Here is a 22153-nt window from a genome sequence, read left to right as displayed (position 1 = left end):
ATATTGGGAGGTCCTCCTCAACTGAGAATCAGTTCATACTTGTTTAGGGCCTAAATTAAATATGGACTGCGGAAGATCCGCGTTATAGAGCGATTAACATTTAAAGGCCATTTCTAATTAAGCCAACATACGCAGTGTTTTCCGTGAATGTGGTCTCCGCAAACATGGGAACATTGCCTTTAAAACGTGCAGAGCGGACCAAACGTGATCGGAGTGAATCCGGCTATCTGTTTCCAAGATAGAAAGAGTAATGTCTATGACAGTATCCTCCAGGCTTACAGACCAGATCACATCCTCCAGGCTTACAGACCAGATCACATCCTCCAGGCTTACAGACCAGATCACATCCTCCAGGCTTAGAGACCAGATCACATCCTCCAGGCTTACAGACCAGATCACATCCTCCAGGCTTACAGACCAGATCACATCCTCCAGGCTTACAGACCAGATCACATCCTCCAGGCTTACAGACCAGATCACATCCTCCAGGCTTACAGACCAGATCACATCCTCCAGGCTTACAGACCAGATCACATCCTCCAGGCTTACAGACCAGATCACATCCAGCTAGCGATAAAGTGCAGCTATCATCTCTCTACCAGTCACCAGACATCATAACGCTTCATTCTGTGTCAGTGTCATGTCCAAAGCAATGGAACCTTATTCCAGTCTCAGTCAGTATATACACAGGTGTGATCACACCTTCCCTTTTATCTACATAAAATAAACGGACTTTTTTGTAAACTTATTTACAAAATTGTCAGGGAGTATATTTAGGGAAATCATTGTCCATCTCTAGCAACTTAAACAGTTTACTTTTTAACTTTTACACAAAATAAGATAGAGGAACTCAGTCCTGACAGCATGGTACATCCACCCCTCTGGTTCCCATCATAGTTGCTATAGTAACGTGACCCAGCACCACCCATTCATTCTAGTAGAGAGCAGAGCAGGTCCCCAGGTCCAAGGCAGGTCACATATATGATGCATTCCCAAACCCCCTCCTCTCATTCCCAAACCCCCTCCTCTCATTCCCAAACCCCCTCCTCTCATTCCCAAACCCCCTCCTCTCATTCCCAAACCCCCTCCTCTCATTCCCAAACCCCCTCCTCTCACTCCCAAACCCCCTCCTCTCATTCCCAAACCCCCTCCTCTCATTCCCAAACCCCCTCCTCTCATTCCCAAACCCCCTCCTCTCATTCCCAAACCCCCTCCTCTCATTCCCAAACCCCCTCCTCTCATTCCCAAACCCCCAAGGCAGTTAAACACCTCCCAAACCTCTTAAGGCCTAAGCAAGACATCTCATTATCTCAAACAGAACAAGCAGGAAAATGATTTTCTCCCAAGTCAGGCATGTCTGTCTCAGCCTCCAGTTCTCAGCCTCCAGTTCTCAGCCTCCAGTTCTCAGCCTCCAGTTCTCAGCCTCCAGTTCTCAGCCTCCAGTTCTCAGCCTCCAGTTACGAGTTGTTAAGGACATTCATGTTAGGACAGGGTGTCCTGTAGATATGGTACAGGGTTCAGCACGAGGGAGAGATGGATACAGTAGTAGGTTACTGGTGGGAACGATGTGAGAGACAGACGTCATACAGGGTCTCTTTGGTGGTGTTTAGGAGGGAGAAGGGAGAGTTTTGGAGAGTTGACTGGCTGAATGGTATCTTCAGTAACTGCTCTTCATAGACAATTACATATAATATACGTCAGGCAGTAGACTGGTGTGATGGGGGAGCAGAGGAGACTGGTGTGTGTGTGTGTGTGTGTGTGTGTGTGTGTGTGTGTGTGTGTGTGTGTGTGTGTGTTCAGGAGGAAGCAGTAGAGGTACGTGCAGGCCATCCAGCAGACGAGGCGCTGTATGTCCGGGATCGTTGTCGGACCGCCTGGCGACACGGGACTTCCAGTTCCTGAAACAGAGGCTCCTCTGTGATGTCAGCGGCCTCGGGACGCTCGGCCGGGTTACGGGACAACATGCTACGGACCATGCCCAGCTAGAGGACACAGGAGAGGAGGCACGTCAGGGTTCATGACACCACACACACTTCATGATCATCTAAACATGAACTGATCAATCACAAAAACACACCCAACTGATCATATAAAATACTTATTCATTTCTTAAGAATAGTACATGTATTTTATTCCATCTATGATATTATTGTATCAAGCTTTGGAACAGTGTTTTCACCTTTTATTTAATTCTCCTTTTTGACCTGGAGATAGAAGCAGACACACAGCAGAGACAGTAGGAGGAGCCAGAGACAGTAGGAGGAGCCAGAGACAGTAGGAGGAGCCAGACACACAGCAGAGACAGTAGGAGGTGCCAGAGACAGTAGGAGGAGCCAGAGACAGTAGGAGGAGCCAGACACACAGCAGAGACAGTAGGAGGTGCCAGAGACAGTAGGAGGAGCCAGAGACAGTAGGAGGAGCCAGAGACAGTAGGAGGAGCCAGACACACAGCAGAGACAGTAGGAGGAGCCAGAGACAGTAGGAGGAGCCAGAGATAGTAGGAGGAGCCAGACACACAGCAGAGACAGTAGGAGGAGCCAGAGACAGTAGGAGGAGCCAGAGACAGTAGGAGGAGCCAGAGACAGTAGGAGGAGCCAGAGACAGTAGGAGGAGCCAGAGACAGTAGGAGGAGCCAGAGACAGTAGGAGGAGCCAGACACACAGCAGAGACAGTAGGAGGAGCCATAGACAGTAGGAGGAGCCAGAGATAGTAGGAGGAGCCAGACACACAGCAGAGACAGTAGGAGGTGCCAGAGACAGTAGGAGGAGCCAGAGACAGTAGGAGGAGCCAGACACACAGCAGAGACAGTAGGAGGTGCCAGAGACAGTAGGAGGAGCCAGAGACAGTAGGAGGAGCCAGAGACAGTAGGAGTAGCCAGAGACAGTAGGAGGAGCCAGAGACAGTAGGAGGAGCCAGACACACAGCAGAGACAGTAGGAGGAGCCAGAGACAGTAGGAGGAGCCAGAGACAGTAGGAGGAGCCAGACACACAGCAGAGACAGTAGGAGGTGCCAGAGACAGTAGGAGGAGCCAGAGACAGTAGGAGGAGCCAGACACACAGCAGAGACAGTAGGAGGTGCCAGAGACAGTAGGAGGAGCCAGAGACAGTAGGAGGAGCCAGAGACAGTAGGAGGAGCCAGAGACAGTAGGAGGAGCCAGAGATAGTAGGAGGAGCCAGACACACAGCAGAGACAGTAGGAGGAGCCAGAGACAGTAGGAGGAGCCAGAGATAGTAGGAGGAGCCAGACACACAGCAGAGACAGTAGGAGGAGCCAGAGACAGTAGGAGGAGCCAGAGACAGTAGGAGGAGCCATATACAGTAGGAGGAGCCAGAGACAGTAGGAGGAGCCAGAGACAGTAGGAGGAGCCAGACACACAGCAGAGACAGTAGGAGGAGCCAGAGACAGTAGGAGGAGCCAGAGACAGTAGGAGGAGCCAGACACACAGCAGAGACAGTAGGAGGAGCCAGACACACAGCAGAGACAGTAGGAGGAGCCAGAGACAGTAGGAGGAGCCAGAGACAGTAGGAGGTGCCAGAGACAGTAGGAGGAGCCAGACACACAGCAGAGACAGTAGGAGGAGCCAGAGACAGTAGGAGGAGCCAGACACACAGCAGAGACAGTAGGAGGAGCCAGACACACAGCAGAGACAGTAGGAGGAGCCAGAGACAGTAGGAGGAGCCAGAGACAGTAGGAGGAGCCATATACAGTAGGAGGAGCCAGAGACAGTAGGAGGAGCCAGAGACAGTAGGAGGAGCCAGACACACAGCAGAGACAGTAGGAGGAGCCAGAGACAGTAGGAGGAGCCAGAGACAGTAGGAGGAGCCAGACACACAGCAGAGACAGTAGGAGGAGCCAGAGACAGTAGGAGGTGCCAGAGACAGTAGGAGGAGCCAGACACACAGCAGAGACAGTAGGAGGAGCCAGAGACAGTAGGAGGAGCCAGACACACAGCAGAGACAGTAGGAGGAGCCAGACACACAGCAGAGACAGTAGGAGGAGCCAGAGACAGTAGGAGGAGCCAGAGACAGTAGGAGGAGCCAGACACACAGCAGAGACAGTAGGAGGAGCCAGAGACAGTAGGAGGAGCCAGAGACAGTAGGAGGAGCCAGACACACAGCAGAGACAGTAGGAGGAGCCAGACACACAGCAGAGACAGTAGGAGGAGCCAGAGACAGTAGGAGGAGCCAGAGACAGTAGGAGGAGCCAGAGACAGTAGGAGGAGCCAGACACACAGCAGAGAAACACTACTTACCTCCTGGACGTTGTTCTTGGAAAAGACAGCAGGAAACTGCAGCCCTCGGACTTCAGTTAGAGTCTGGAGATCAACATGATACCATAGACAATATATAACTTCAGTTAGAGTCTGGAGATCAACATGATACCATAGACAATATATAACTTCAGTTAGAGTCTGGAGATCAACATGATACCATAGACAATATATAACTTCAGTTAGAGTCTGGAGATCAACATGATACCATAGACAATATATAACTTCAGTTAGAGTCTGGAGATCAACATGATACCATAGACAATATATAACTTCAGTTAGAGTCTGGAGATCAACATGATACCATAGACAATATATAACTTCAGTTAGAGTCTGGAGATCAACATGATACCATAGACAATATATAACTTCAGTTAGAGTCTGGAGATCAACATGATACCATAGACAATATATAACTTCAGTTAGAGTCTGGAGATCAACATGATACCATAGACAATATATAACTTCAGTTAGAGTCTGGAGATCAACATGATACCATAGACAATATATAACTTCAGTCAGTCTATAGATCAACATGATACCATAGACAATATATAACTTCAGTTAGAGTCTGGAGATCAACATGATACCATAGACAATATATAACTTCAGTCAGTCTATATATAACATACCATAGACAATACTGTGGCACTACTCACCCTGACTCTCTCCATCTGTGTCCTGAAGGGACAGAGCAGTTCAAACAGGATCAGACCCAGAGAGTAGATGTCCACTTTGTGAGAGTACAGGTTACCAGACAACTGGAGAGGAGAGAGAGGAAGGTTAGGGTAAACATCTCTAATCTATAAGACTGCACAGTTCAGGGTAACAGATAGACATCTCGGTTACAGCTCTACACAGCTCTACGAGTCTAATAGTAGGAGTTACCAGACAGACAGTTTACCAATCTAAAATATATATTACATATACTAGGACAGGGTGAACCAGGATGGACCAGACCAGGGTGAACCAGGATGAACCAGACCAGGATGAACCAGGACAGGGTGAACCAGACCAGGGTGAACCAGGACAGGGTGAACCAGGATGAACCAGACCAGGGTGAACCAGGATGAACCAGGACAGGGTGAACCAGGATGAACCAGACCAGGGTGAACCAGGATGAACCAGACCAGGGTGAACCAGGATGAACCAGACCAGGGTGAACCAGGATGAACCAGGACAGGGTGAACCAGGATGAACCAGGACAGGGTGAACCAGGACAGGGTGAACCAGGATGAACCAGACCAGGGTGAACCAGGATGAACCAGGACAGGGTGAACCAGGATGGACCAGACCAGGGTGAACCAGGATGAACCAGGACAGGGTGAACCAGGATGAACCAGGACAGGGTGAACCAGGATGAACCAGACCAGGGTGAACCAGGATGAACCAGGACAGGGTGAACCAGGATGGACCAGACCAGGGTGAACCAGGATGAACCAGGACAGGGTGAACCAGGATGGACCAGGACAGGGTGAACCAGGATGAACCAGACCAGGATGAACCAGGACAGGGTGAACCAGGATGAACCAGACCAGGGTGAACCAGGACAGGGTGAACCAGGATGAACCAGGACAGGGTGAACCAGGATGAACCAGAACAGGGTGAACCAGGATGAACCAGGACAGGGTGAACCAGGATGATCCAGAACAGGGTGAACCAGGATGAACCAGAACAGGGTGAACCAAAAAGGGTGAACCAGGACAGGGTAAACCAGGATAAACCAGGGTGAACCAGGATGAACCAGGACAGGGTGAACCAGGATGAACCAGGACAGGGTGAACCAGGATGAACCAGGACAGGGTGAACCAGGATGAACCAGGACAGGGTGAACCAGGATGAACCAGGACAGGGTGAACCAGGATGAACCAGACCAGGGTGAACCAGGATGAACCAGAACAGGGTGAACCAGGACAGGGTGAACCAGGATGAACCAGACCAGGATGAACCAGGACAGGGTGAACCAGGATGAACCAGAACAGGGTGAACCAAAAAGGGTGAACCAGGACAGGGTAAACCAGGATAAACCAGGGTGAACCAGGATGGACCAGGACAGGGTGGACCAGGATGAACCAGGACAGGGTGAACCAGGACAGGGTGAACCAGGATGAACCAGGACAGGGTGAACCAGGACAGGGTAAACCAGGATAAACCAGGATGGACCAGGATGGACCAGGACAGGGTGAAACAGGATGACCCAGGGAATCCTGGGAGTGTGATTAAATATGTACATGATATATACAGCAGTATGTGGACAGCCCTTCAAATTAGTGGATTTGGCTATTTCAGAAACCCGTTGCTGACAATATATAAAATCAAGCACACAGCCATGCAATCTCCATAGACAAACATTGGCAGTAGAATGGCCTTACTGAAGAGCTTACTGACTATCAACGTGGCACCGTCATAGGATGCCACCTTTCCAACAAGTCAGTCCCTGCAGCAATGTTCCAACATCTAGTGGAAAGCCTTCCCAGAAGAGTGGAGGCTGTTATAGCAGCAAAGGGGGGACCAACTCCATATTAATGCCCATGATTTTGGAATGAGATGTTCGACGAGATGTCCACATACATGTAGACATGTAGTGTGTGTTTGGCCTTACCTGTTCTGGGCTCATGTATAGTTTGGTGCCAACTTGTCCGGTGTGACGGGCATAGCTGGGCATGGGGGTCAAGGGTCCTGGTTCATCCTCATCATCTTCCTGGTCCATGGCTGTCACCAGACCAAAGTCTCCAACCTTCACCACATCATCCACTGTAAAGAAGATATTGGAGGGCTGGAGGAGAGAGGAGGGGGGAGAGAGGAGAGGAGGGGGAGAGAGAGAGAGAGAGAGAGAGAGAGAGAGAGAGAGAGAGAGAGAGAGAGAGGAGGAGGGGGAGAGAGGAGAGGAGAAGAGAGGAGAGAGAGAGAGAGAGAGCGAGAGAGAGAGAGAGAAGAGAGAGAGGAGAGAGAGGAGGGGGAGAGGAGAGGAGAAGAGAGGAGAGAGAGAGAGAGAGAGGAGGAGGGGAGAGAGGAGAGGAGAAGAGAGGAGAGAGAGAGAGAGAGAGAGAGAGAGAGAGAGAGAGAGGAGAGAGAGAGAGAGAGAGAGAGAGAGAGAGGAGAGAGGAGAAGAGAGGAGAGAGAGAGAGAGGAGAGAGGAGGAGGGGAGAGAGGAGAGGAGAAGAGAGGAGAGAGAGAGAGAGAGCGAGAGAGAGAGAGAGAGAGAGAGAAGAGAGAGAGGAGAGAGGAGGAGGGGGAGAGAGGAGAGGAGAAGAGAGGAGAGAGAGAGAGAGAGAGCGAGAGAGAGAGAGAGAGAGAGAGAGGAGAGAGGAGGAGGGGGAGAGAGGAGAGGAGAAAGAGAGGAGAGAGAGAGAGAGAGAGGAGGGGGGAGAGAGGAGAGGAGAGAGAGAGAAGAGAGAGAGAGAGAGAGAGAGAGAGAGAGAGAGAGAGAGAGAGAGAGAGAGAGGAGAGAGGAGGAGGGGGAGAGAGGAGAGGAGAAGAGAGGAGAGAGAGAGAGAAGAGGGAGGAGGAGGGGGAGAGGAGAGGAGAAGAGAGGAGAGAGAGAGAGAGAGAGAGAGAGAGAGAGAGAGAGAGAGACAGAGAGAGAGAGAGAGAGAGAGAGAGAGAGACAGAGAGAGAGAGAGAGAGAGAGAGAGAGAGAGAGAGAGAGAGAGAGAGAAGAGAAGAGAGAGAGAGAGAGAGAGAGAGAGAGAAAGAGGAGAGGAGAGTTAGTAACTGGTCGGGGGGGGGGTTGGGGATTGTGTGGGAGTGTGTGTCCGTTGCGTGTGTGTATCTGTGTCTATGTTCTCACCTTGAGATCTCTGTGCATCAGGCCCTTGTTATGGAGGAAGTGAACGGCCTCTGAGATCTGCAGAAATATGCCCAGACACTGAGAATGTTCCCTTTGTTCAGGCAGACATCTCTGAGACATCCAATCCTTCAAGGTGTCTTTACGACACAGCTGCATCTGGATTACAGGTACACCTTAGGAGAGGGCTGGGGCCGCGGGGCTGGGGGGGTCCGGGAGGGGCTGGGGACCAGGCAGAGGGAGAGGGAGGTGGGGCGTGGAGGAGAGGAGGAGGAAGGGATAGAGGTAGAGGAGGGTATGGTGGGTACGGGGAGAGGGTCTGCTCCTCTGGTGTGGGAGGAGGAGGAAGGGATAGAGGGAGAGGAGGGTATGGTGGGTACGGGGAGAGGGTCTGCTCCTCTGGTGTGGGAGGAGGAGGGGATAGCCTTCTCAGTGAGCGGGGGACTGGCCAATCCAGAGGCTCCTGAGGGGGTCGTGACCTCAGGGTCGGGGTCGGCGTCGCGGTCGCAGCCTGAGTCCTCGAACACGATGTCGAAAGAGGACGAGGTGCAGTCGCTGGGGCCGCGGGGGGGGCACAGCTCAAAGGAGTGGGGCGTGTCTGAAGCCGAGGCCTCCGGGTCTGGTTGGCTATCCAGCTCTGACATCATACTGTCCTGACCATTCAGAAGTGGGAAGGGGAGGTCAGACCCGACTCTGAAGTCCATAGCCCCACCGCCAAATCCCATGGCCCCGCCTGCGGAGCTGAAGAGCATGGATTGGTCGTGGTCAGTGATGAAGGCCCCGCCCAGCCCAGACACAGAAGAGATGGGCACTTTGACAGACAGCACCTCCATGTGGTCGGGGGAGCTCTGTGGCCAGTCGGTAGTGCTGAGAGAGAGAGAGAAATATTATTATATTACTTTATAAACTTCAACATTAGGAATGGAAATGGTTTCAACCATCATTAAAACAAGATGGAGCCAAGAAACAAGGAGTTCTACAAACATAGCTGTGACTCTCACTCAATTAAAAGCTGGCGATTTCTGATGACAATCATGGCAGACAAAAATGTCCTCCTGCCAGCCCTTAGGGGGGGCTCTCCTGCCTGGTGTTACACGGTTATAGTTCCTACCTGGTGTAACATCATTATGGTTCCTACCTCTCCTCCAGCCAGCGCTGGTCCTGGCCCTCCTGCCAGCCCTCTGGGGGGCTCTCCTGCCTGGTGTTACACGGTTATAGTTCCTACCTGGTGTAACATCATTATGGTTCCTACCTCTCCTCCAGCCAGCGCTGGTCTTGGCCCTCCTGCCAGCCCTCTGGGGGGCTCTCCTGCCTGGTGTTACACGGTTATAGTTCCTACCTGGTGTAACATCATTATGGTTCCTACCTCTCCTCCAGCCAGCGCTGGTCTTGGCCCTCCTGCCAGCCCTCTGGGGGGCTCTCCTGCCTGGTGTTACACGGTTATAGTTCCTACCTGGTGTAACATCATTATGGTTCCTACCTCTCCTCCAGCCAGCGCTGGTCCTGGCCCTCCTGCCAGCCCTCTGGGGGGCTCTCCTGCCTGGTGTTACACGGTTATAGTTCCTACCTCTCCTCCAGCCAGCGCTGGTCCTGGCCCTCCTGCCAGCCCTCTGGGGGGCTCTCCTGCCAGGCGTTGAAGTAACGGATGATCCCTGGGTGTTCGAGCTTGGCAAGAGCCTTCACCTCTCGCATCACCTTCTCCCTGGCTAGCTCTCTGTTGGGTTGAAGACACCCTGGTCAATACACAGGCTGGTGGAATCACCCCCTGGTCAATACACAGGCTAGTAGAATCACCCCCTGGTCAATACACAGGCTAGTGGAATCACCCCCTGGTCAATACACAGGCTAGTAGAATCACCCCCTGGTCAATACACAGGCTAGTAGAATCACCCCCTGGTCAATACACAGGCTAGTGGGGTTAGTAGAATCACCCCCTGGTCAATACACAGGCTAGTGGAATCACCCCCTGGTCAATACACAGGCTAGTGGAATCACCCCCTGGTCAATACACAGGCTAGTGGAATCACCCCCTGGTCAATACACAGGCTAGTAGAATCACCCCCTGGTCAATACACAGGCTAGTGGGGTTAGTGGAATCACCCCCTGGTCAATACACAGGCTGGTGGAATCACCCCCTGGTCAATACACAGGCTAGTAGAATCACCCCCTGGTCAATACACAGGCTGGTGGAATCACCCCCTGGTCAATACACAGGCTGGTGGAATCACCCCCTGGTCAATACACAGGCTAGTGGGGTTAGTGGAATCACCCCCTGGTCAATACACAGGCTGGTGGAATCACCCCCTGGTCAATACACAGGTTAGTGGGGTTAGTGGAATCACCCCCTGGTCAATACACAGGCTAGTGGAATCACCCCCTGGTCAATACACAGGCTGGTGGAATCACCCCCTGGTCAATACACAGGCTAGTAGAATCACCCCCTGGTCAATACACAGGCTAGTGGGGTTAGTAGAATCACCCCCTGGTCAATACACAGGCTAGTGGGGTTAGTAGAATCACCCCCTGGTCAATACACAGGTTAGTGGGGTTAGTGGAATCACCCCCTGGTCAATACACAGGCTAGTGGGGTTAGTAGAATCACCCCCTGGTCAATACACAGGTTAGTGGGGTTAGTGGAATCACCCCCTGGTCAATACACAGGCTAGTGGAATCACCCCCTGGTCAATACACAGGCTAGTGGAATCACCCCCTGGTCAATACACAGGTTAGTGGAATCACCCCCTGGTCAATACACAGGCTAGTGGAATCACCCCCTGGTCAATACACAGGCTAGTGGGGTTAGTGGAATCACCCCCTGGTCAATACACAGGCTAGTGGTTTAGTGGAATCACCCCCTGGTCAATACACAGGCTAGTGGTTTAGTGGAATCACCCCCTGGTCAATACACAGGCTAGTGGGGTTAGTGGAATCACCCCCTGGTCAATACACAGGCTAGTGGAATCACCCCCTGGTCAATACACAGGCTAGTGGAATCACCCCCTGGTCAATACACAGGTTAGTAGAATCACCCCCTGGTCAATACACAGGTTAGTGGAATCACCCCCTGGTCAATACACAGGCTAGTGGGGTTAGTGGAATCACCCCCTGGTCAATACACAGGCTAGTGGAATCACCCCCTGGTCAATACACAGGCTAGTGGAATCACCCCCTGGTCAATACACAGGCTAGTGGGGTTAGTGGAATCACCCCCTGGTCAATACACAGGCTAGTGGTTTAGTGGAATCACCCCCTGGTCAATACACAGGCTGGTGGAATCACCCCCTGGTCAATACACAGGCTAGTGGAATCACCCCCTGGTCAATACACAGGCTGGTGGAATCACCCCCTGGTCAATACACAGGCTAGTAGAATCACCCCCTGGTCAATACACAGGCTAGTGGGGTTAGTGGAATCACCCCCTGGTCAATACACAGGCTAGTGGTTTAGTGGAATCACCCCCTGGTCAATACACAGGCTGGTGGAATCACCCCCTGGTCAATACACAGGCTAGTGGAATCACCCCCTGGTCAATACACAGGCTAGTGGAATCACCCCCTGGTCAATACACAGGCTGGTGGAATCACCCCCTGGTCAATACACAGGCTAGTGGAATCACCCCCTGGTCAATACACAGGCTAGTGGAATCACCCCCTGGTCAATACACAGGTTAGTGGAATCACCCCCTGGTCAATACACAGGCTAGTAGAATCACCCCCTGGTCAATACACAGGCTAGTGGGGTTAGTGGAATCACCCCCTGGTCAATACACAGGCTGGTGGAATCACCCCCTGGTCAATACACAGGCTAGTGGAATCACCCCCTGGTCAATACACAGGCTGGTGGAATCACCCCCTGGTCAATACACAGGCTAGTGGGGCTAGTGGAATCACCCCCTGGTCAATACACAGGCTAGTGGGGTTAGTGGAATCACCCCCTGGTCAATACACAGGCTAGTGGGGTTAGTGGAATCACCCCCTGGTCAATACACAGGCTAGTAGAATCACCCCCTGGTCAATACACAGGCTAGTGGAATCACCCCCTGGTCAATACACAGGCTAGTGGAATCACCCCCTGGTCAATACACAGGCTAGTGGAATCACCCCCTGGTCAATACACAGGCTAGTGGGGTTAGTGGAATCACCCCCTGGTCAATACACAGGCTAGTGGAATCACCCCCTGGTCAATACACAGGCTAGTAGAATCACCCCCTGGTCAATACACAGGCTAGTGGAATCACCCCCTGGTCAATACACAGGCTAGTGGGGTTAGTAGAATCACCCCCTGGTCAATACACAGGCTAGTGGAATCACCCCCTGGTCAATACACAGGCTAGTGGTTTAGTGGAATCACCCCCTGGTCAATACACAGGCTAGTGGTTTAGTGGAATCACCCCCTGGTCAATACACAGGCTAGTGGGGTTAGTAGAATCACCCCCTGGTCAATACACAGGCTAGTGGGGTTAGTAGAATCACCCCCTGGTCAATACACAGGCTAGTGGGGTTAGTAGACACAGGTACATAGGTGGATGTTGTTTGTAATGATGTTACCTGTTGGGCAGGCGGATCCTCTTGATAGCGTAGTTGCAGTCATCCACCTTGTTCCGGGCCTCAAACACGACCCCAAATCCTCCTCTACCCAGACACTGAACCGGCTCAAAGTCAGTCAGGTACCTTGGGGACAGACAGACAGACAGACAGACAGACAGACAGACAGACAGACAGACAGACAGACAGACAGAAGAGGATGACTTTATAGAGGAGACTTTTGCTCTTGCTGAAAATCGTATTAACAAAAAGGGGTCAGAGTTCTAGTGGGGGTTGGGGGTCAGCTGTCTAGGAGCTGCATGGGTCCCCACCCTCCATATTCAAGTTTTAAAGTCACATCCACAACTACAGTGAAATTCCTTTCTTGCAAACTCCTATGATCCTAAATCAGTTGCTAATCTTCCCAAATAGGGACAGATCCTTCCCTCTATATGATCCTAAATCAGTTGCTAATCTTCCCAAAGAGGGACAGATCCTTTCCTCTATATGATCCTAAATCAGTTGCTAATCTTCCCAAAGAGGGGCAGATCCTTCCCTCCATATGATCCTAAATCAGTTGCTAATCTTCCCAAAGAGGGACAGATCCTTCCCTCTATATGATCCTAAATCAGTTGCTAATCTTCCCAAAGAGGGACAGATCCTTCCCTCTATATGATCCTAAATCAGTTGCTAATCTTCCCAAAGAGGGGCAGATCCTTCCCTCCATATGATCCTAAATCAGTTGCTAATCTTCCCAAAGAGGGACAGATCCTTCCCTCTATATGATCCTAAATCAGTTGCTAATCTTCCCAAAGAGGGACAGATCCTTCCCTCTATATGATCCTAAATCAGTTGCTAATCTTCCCAAAGAGGGACAGATCCTTCCCTCTATATGATCCTAAATCAGTTGCTAATCTTCCCAAAGAGGGACAGATCCTTCCCTCTATATGATCCTAAATCAGTTGCTAATCTTCCCAAAGAGGGGCAGATCCTTCCCTCTATATGATCCTAAATCAGTTGCTAATCTTCCCAAAGAGGGGCAGATCCTTCCCTCTATATGATCCTAAATCAGTTGCTAATCTTCCCAAAGAGGGACAGATCCTTCCCTCTATATGATCCTAAATCAGTTGCTAATCTTCCCAAAGAGGGGCAGATCCTTCCCTCTATATGATCCTAAATCAGTTGCTAATCTTCCCAAAGAGGGGCAGATCCTTCCCTCTATATGATCCTAAATCAGTTGCTAATCTTCCCAAAGAGGGACAGATCCTTCCCTCCATATGATCCTAAATCAGTTGCTAATCTTCCCAAAGAGGGACAGATCCTTCCCTCTATATGATCCTAAATCAGTTGCTAATCTTCCCAAAGAGGGACAAATCCTTCCCTCTATATGATCCTAAATCAGTTGCTACTCTTCCCAAAGAGGGGCAGATCCTTCCCTCTATATGATCCTAAATCAGTTGCTAATCTTCCCAAAGAGGGGCAGATCCTTCTCTCCATATGATCCTAAATCAACTGCTACTCTTCCCAGAGAGGGTCTGGTGTAGAATGCTTTAAGGAAAAGGTGGGGTTTCAGGGACAATTAGAGTATGTCTGGGGGGGCTATCAGCTACTATACAGTATGAATACTGGGGGGGGGGGGGCTATCAGCTACTATACAGTATGAATACTGGGGGGCTATCAGCTACTATACAGTATGAATACTGGGGGGCTATCAGCTACTATACAGTATGAATACTGGGGGGATATCAGCTACTATACAGTATGAATACTGGGGGGGGGCTATCAGCTAATATACAGTATGAATACTGGGGGGGGGGGGGCTATCAGCTACTATACAGTATGAATACTGGGGGGCTATCAGCTACTATACAGTATGAATACTGGGGGGCTATCAGCTACTATACACTATGAATACTGGGAGGGGGGGGGCTATCAGCTACTATACAGTATGAATACTGGGGGGGGGCTATCAGCAACTATACAGTATGAATACTGGGGGGCTATCAGCTACTATACAGTATGAATACTGGGGGGGGGGGCTATCAGCTACTATACAGTATGAATACTGGGGGGGGGGGCTATCAGCTACTATACAGTATGAATACTGGGGGGGGGGGCTATCAGCTACTATACAGTATGAATACTGGGGGGCTATCAGCTACTATACAGTATGAATACTGGGGGGGGGGGGGGGCTATCAGCTACTATACAGTATGAATACTGGGGGGGGGGCTATCAGCTACTATACAGTATGAATACTGGGGGGGGGGGGCTATCAGCTACTATACAGTATGAATACTGGGGGGGGGGGGGGCTATCAGCTACTATACAGTATGAATACTGGGGGGCTATCAGCTACTATACAGTATGAATACTGGGGGGGGGGGCTATCAGCTACTATACAGTATGAATACTGGGGGGGGGGGCTATCAGCTACTATACAGTATGAATACTGGTGGGGGGGCTATCAGCTACTATACAGTATGAATACTGGGGGGCTATCAGCTACTATACAGTATGAATACTGGGGGGGGCTATCAGCTACTATACAGTATGAATACTGGGGGGGGGCTATCAGCTACTATACAGTATGAATACTGGGGGGGGGCTATCAGCTACTATACAGTATGAATACTGGGGGGCTATCAGCTACTATACAGTATGAATACTGGGGGGGGGGGGCTATCAGCTACTATACAGTATGAATACTGGGGGGGGGGCTATCAGCTACTATACAGTATGAATACTGGGGGGGGGCTATCAGCTACTATACAGTATGAATACTGGGGGGCTATCAGCTACTATACAGTATGAATACTGGGGGGCTATCAGCTACTATACAGTATGAATACTGGGGGGAGCTATCAGCTACTATACAGTATGAATACTGGGGGGGGGGGGCTATCAGCTACTATACAGTATGAATACTGGGGGGCTATCAGCTACTATACAGTATGAATACTGGGGGGGGGCTATCAGCTACTATACAGTATGAATACTGGGGGGCTATCAGCTACTATACAGTATGAATACTGGGGGGGGGGGCTATCAGCTACTATACAGTATGAATACTGGGGGGGGGGGCTATCAGCTACTATACAGTATGAATACTGGTGGGGGGGCTATCAGCTACTATACAGTATGAATACTGGGGGGCTATCAGCTACTATACAGTATGAATACTGGGGGGGGCTATCAGCTACTATACAGTATGAATACTGGGGGGGGGCTATCAGCTACTATACAGTATGAATACTGGGGGGGGGGCTATCAGCTACTATACAGTATGAATACTGGGGGGCTATCAGCTACTATACAGTATGAATACTGGGGGGGGGGGGGCTATCAGCTACTATACAGTATGAATACTGGGGGGGGGGCTATCAGCTACTATACAGTATGAATACTGGGGGGGGGCTATCAGCTACTATACAGTATGAATACTGGGGGGCTATCAGCTACTATACAGTATGAATACTGGGGGGGCTATCAGCTACTATACAGTATGAATACTGGGGGGAGCTATCAGCTACTATACAGTATGAATACTGGGGGGGGGGGCTATCAGCTACTATACAGTATGAATACTGGGGGGGCTATCAGCTACTATACAGTATGAATACTGGGGGGGGGCTATCAGCTACTATACAGTATGAATACTGGGGGGCTATCAGCTACTATACAGTATGAATACTGGGGGGGGGGCTATCAGCTACTATACAGTATGAATACTGGGGGGGGGGGCTATCAGCTACTATACAGTATGAATACTGGGGGGCTATCAGCTACTATACAGTATGAATACTGGGGGGGGGCTATCAGCTACTATACAGTATGAATACTGGGGGGGGGGGGCTATCAGCTACTATACAGTATGAATACTGGGGGGGGGGGGCTATCAGCTACTATACAGTATGAATACTGGGGGGCTATCAGCTACTATACAGTATGAATACTGGGGGGGGGGCTATCAGCTACTATACAGTATGAATACTGGGGGGGGCTATCAGCTACTATACAGTATGAATACTGGGGGGGGGGGCTATCAGCTACTATACAGTATGAATACTGGGGGGCTATCAGCTACTATACAGTATGAATACTGGGGGGGGCTATCAGCTACTATACAGTATGAATACTGGGGGGGGGGGGCTATCAGCTACTATACAGTATGAATACTGGGGGGGGGGGCTATCAGCTACTATACAGTATGAATACTGGGGGGCTATCAGCTACTATACAGTATGAATACTGGGGGGGGGGGCTATCAGCTACTATACAGTATGAATACTGGGGGGGGCTATCAGCTACTATACAGTATGAATGAATACTGGGGGGCTATCAGCTACTATACAGTATGAATACTGGGGGGGGGGCTATCAGCTACTATACAGTATGAATACTGGGGGGCTATCAGCTACTATACAGTATGAATACTGGGGGGGGGGCTATCAGCTACTATACAGTATGAATACTGGGGGGGGGGCTATCAGCTACTATACAGTATGAATACTGGGGGGGGGGGCTATCAGCTACTATACAGTATGAATACTGGGGGGGGCTATCAGCTACTATACAGTATGAATACTGGGGGGGGGGCTATCAGCTACTATACAGTATGAATACTGGGGGGGGCTATCAGCTACTATACAGTATGAATACTGGGGGGGGCTATCAGCTACTATACAGTATGAATACTGGGGGGGCTATCAGCTACTATACAGTATGAATACTGGGGGGGGCTATCAGCTACTATACAGTATGAATACTGGGGGGGGGGCTATCAGCTACTATACAGTATGAATACTGGGGGGGGGCTATCAGCTACTATACAGTATGAATACTGGGGGGGGCTATCAGCTACTATACAGTATGAATACTGGGGGGGGCTATCAGCTACTATACAGTATGAATACTGGGGGGGCTATCAGCTACTATACAGTATGAATACTGGGGGGCTATCAGCTACTATACAGTATGAATACTGGGAGGGGGGGGCTATCAGCTACTATACAGTATGAATACTGGGGGGCTATCAGCTACTATACAGTATGAATACTGGGGGGGGGGCTATCAGCTACTATACAGTATGAATACTGGGGGGCTATCAGCTACTATACAGTATGAATACTGGGGGGGGGGGCTTTCAGCTACTATACAGTATGAATACTGGGGGGGCTATCAGCTACTATACAGTATGAATACTGGGGGGGGGGCTATCAGCTACTATACATTATGAATACTGGGGGGCTATCAGCTACTATACATTATGAATACTGGGGGGGCTATCAGCTACTATACAGTATGAATACTGGGGGGCTATCAGCTACTATACAGTATGAATACTGGGAGGGGGGGGCTATATGCTACTATACAGTATGAATACTGGGGGGGCTATCAGCTATTATACAGTATGAATACTGGGGGGGGGCTATCAGCTACTATAGAGTATGAATACTGGGGGGGGGGGGGCTATCAGCTACTATACAGTATGAATAATGGGGGGCTATCAGCTACTATACAGTATGAATACGGGGGGGGGGGCTATCAGCTACTATACAGTATGAATACTGGGGGGGCTATCAGCTACTATACAGTATGAATACTGGGGGGGGGGCTATCAGCTACTATACAGTATGAATACGGGGGGCTATCAGCTACTATACAGTATGAATACTGGGGGGCTATCAGCTACTATACAGTATGAATACTGGGGGGGGGCTATCAGCTACTATACAGTATGAATACTGGGGGGCTATCAGCTACTATACAGTATGAATACTGGGGGGGGGGGGCTATCAGCTACTATACAGTATGAATACTGGGGGGGGGGGCTATCAGCTACTATACAGTATGAATACTGGGGGGCTATCAGCTACTATACAGTATGAATACTGGGGGGGGGGGCTATCAGCTACTATACAGTATGAATACTGGGGGGGGGGCTATCAGCTACTATACAGTATGAATACTGGGGGGGGGGGGGCTATCAGCTACTATACAGTATGAATACTGGGGGGCTATCAGCTACTATACAGTATGAATACTGGGGGGGGGGCTATCAGCTACTATACAGTATGAATACTGGGGGGGGGGGGGGCTATCAGCTACTATACAGTATGAATACTGGGGGGCTATCAGCTACTATACAGTATGAATACTGGGGGGCTATCAGCTACTATACAGTATGAATACTGGGGGGGGGGGCTATCAGCTACTATACAGTATGAATACTGGGGGGGGGCTATCAGCTACTATACAGTATGAATACTGGGGGGGGGGCTATCAGCTACTATACAGTATGAATACTGGGGGGCTATCAGCTACTATACAGTATGAATACTGGGGGGGGGGGCTATCAGCTACTATACAGTATGAATACTGGGGGGGGGGGCTATCAGCTACTATACAGTATGAATACTGGGGGGCTATCAGCTACTATACAGTATGAATACTGGGGGGGGGGGCTATCAGCTACTATACAGTATGAATACTGGGGGGGGGGCTATCAGCTACTATACAGTATGAATACTGGGGGGGGGGCTATCAGCTACTATACAGTATGAATACTGGTGGGGGGGCTATCAGCTACTATACAGTATGAATACTGGGGGGCTATCAGCTACTATACAGTATGAATACTGGGGGGGGCTATCAGCTACTATACAGTATGAATACTGGGGGGCTATCAGCTACTATACAGTATGAATACTGGGGGGCTATCAGCTACTATACAGTATGAATACTGGGGGGGGGGGCTATCAGCTACTATACAGTATGAATACTGGGGGGGGGCTATCAGCTACTATACAGTATGAATACTGGGGGGCTATCAGCTACTATACAGTATGAATACTGGGGGGGGGGCTATCAGCTACTATACAGTATGAATACTGGGGGGGGGGGCTATCAGCTACTATACAGTATGAATACTGGGGGGGGGGCTATCAGCTACTATACAGTATGAATACTGGGGGGCTATCAGCTACTATACAGTATGAATACTGGGGGGGGGGGCTATCAGCTACTATACAGTATGAATACTGGGGGGGGGGCTATCAGCTACTATACAGTATGAATACTGGGGGGGGGGGCTATCAGCTACTATACAGTATGAATACTGGGGGGGCTATCAGCTACTATACAGTATGAATACTGGGGGGCTATCAGCTACTATACAGTATGAATACTGGGGGGGGGGGCTATCAGCTACTATACAGTATGAATACTGGGGGGGGGGCTATCAGCTACTATACAGTATGAATACTGGGGGGGGGCTATCAGCTACTATACAGTATGAATACTGGGGGGCTATCAGCTACTATACAGTATGAATACTGGGGGGCTATCAGCTACTATACAGTATGAATACTGGGGGGAGCTATCAGCTACTATACAGTATGAATACTGGGGGGGGGGGGCTATCAGCTACTATACAGTATGAATACTGGGGGGCTATCAGCTACTATACAGTATGAATACTGGGGGGGGGGCTATCAGCTACTATACAGTATGAATACTGGGGGGCTATCAGCTACTATACAGTATGAATACTGGGGGGGGGGCTATCAGCTACTATACAGTATGAATACTGGGGGGGGGGGGCTATCAGCTACTATACAGTATGAATACTGGGGGGCTATCAGCTACTATACAGTATGAATACTGGGGGGGGCTATCAGCTACTATACAGTATGAATACTGGGGGGGGGGCTATCAGCTACTATACAGTATGAATACTGGGGGGCTATCAGCTACTATACAGTATGAATACTGGGGGGGGCTATCAGCTACTATACAGTATGAATACTGGGGGGGGGGGCTATCAGCTACTATACAGTATGAATACTGGGGGGGGGGGCTATCAGCTACTATACAGTATGAATACTGGGGGGCTATCAGCTACTATACAGTATGAATACTGGGGGGGGGGGCTATCAGCTACTATACAGTCTGAATACTGGGGGGGGCTATCAGCTACTATACAGTATGAATGAATACTGGGGGGCTATCAGCTACTATACAGTATGAATACTGGGGGGGGGGCTATCAGCTACTATACAGTATGAATACTGGGGGGCTATCAGCTACTATACAGTATGAATACTGGGGGGGGGGCTATCAGCTACTATACAGTATGAATACTGGGGGGGGGGGGCTATCAGCTACTATACAGTATGAATACTGGGGGGGGGGGCTATCAGCTACTATACAGTATGAATACTGGGGGGGGCTATCAGCTACTATACAGTATGAATACTGGGGGGGGGCTATCAGCTACTATACAGTATGAATACTGGGGGGGGCTATCAGCTACTATACAGTATGAATACTGGGGGGGGCTATCAGCTACTATACAGTATGAATACTGGGGGGGCTATCAGCTACTATACAGTATGAATACTGGGGGGGGCTATCAGCTACTATACAGTATGAATACTGGGGGGGGCTATCAGCTACTATACAGTATGAATACTGGGGGGGGGGCTATCAGCTACTATACAGTATGAATACTGGGGGGGGCTATCAGCTACTATACAGTATGAATACTGGGGGGGGCTATCAGCTACTATACAGTATGAATACTGGGGGGGCTATCAGCTACTATACAGTATGAATACTGGGGGGCTATCAGCTACTATACAGTATGAATACTGGGAGGGGGGGGCTATCAGCTACTATACAGTATGAATACTGGGGGGCTATCAGCTACTATACAGTATGAATACTGGGGGGGGGGCTATCAGCTACTATACAGTATGAATACTGGGGGGCTATCAGCTACTATACAGTATGAATACTGGGGGGGGGGGCTTTCAGCTACTATACAGTATGAATACTGGGGGGCTATCAGCTACTATACAGTATGAATACTGGGGGGGGGGCTATCAGCTACTATACATTATGAATACTGGGGGGCTATCAGCTACTATACATTATGAATACTGGGGGGGCTATCAGCTACTATACAGTATGAATACTGGGGGGCTATCAGCTACTATACAGTATGAATACTGGGAGGGGGGGGGCTATATGCTACTATACAGTATGAATACTGGGGGGCTATCAGCTATTATACAGTATGAATACTGGGGGGGGGCTATCAGCTACTATAGAGTATGAATACTGGGGGGGGGGGCTATCAGCTACTATACAGTATGAATAATGGGGGGCTATCAGCTACTATACAGTATGAATACGGGGGGGGGCTATCAGCTACTATACAGTATGAATACTGGGGGGGCTATCAGCTACTATACAGTATGAATACTGGGGGGGGGCTATCAGCTACTATACAGTATGAATACGGGGGGCTATCAGCTACTATACAGTATGAATACTGGGGGGCTATCAGCTACTATACAGTATGAATACTGGGGGGGGCTATCAGCTACTATACAGTATGAATACTGGGGGGGCTATCAGCTACTATACAGTATGAATACTGGGGGGGCTATCAGCTACTATACAGTATGAATACTGGGGGGGGGGGCTATCAGCTACTATACAGTATGAATACTGGGGGGGCTATCAGCTACTATACAGTATGAATACTGGGGGGGGGGGGCTAT

General features: G+C 50.0%; 1 protein-coding gene across 1 annotated transcript in view; it reads right to left on the bottom strand.

The window, feature by feature from the left end:
* Positions 1-1244: 1244 nt before the first annotated feature.
* Positions 1245-22153, bottom strand: part of LOC311124375 (eukaryotic translation initiation factor 2-alpha kinase 3-like) — a 92129-nt gene continuing 71220 nt past the window's right edge. The window contains 8 exon segments of the mRNA XM_084198536.1: positions 1245-1982; positions 4254-4316; positions 4931-5032; positions 6874-7047; positions 8062-8225; positions 8228-8925; positions 9626-9772; positions 12606-12728. Of these exon segments, the coding sequence (XP_084054662.1) occupies positions 1797-1982; positions 4254-4316; positions 4931-5032; positions 6874-7047; positions 8062-8225; positions 8228-8925; positions 9626-9772; positions 12606-12728 (1657 nt within the window). The 3' untranslated portion in view covers positions 1245-1796.

Source organism: Coregonus lavaretus, assembly GCF_964263955.1.
Source record: "Coregonus lavaretus genome assembly, contig: HAP1_SCAFFOLD_517, whole genome shotgun sequence".
NCBI lineage: Eukaryota > Metazoa > Chordata > Actinopteri > Salmoniformes > Salmonidae > Coregonus > Coregonus lavaretus.
Note: the sequence above shows the minus strand (reverse complement) of the source record. Positions and strands in the feature narration are given on the sequence as shown.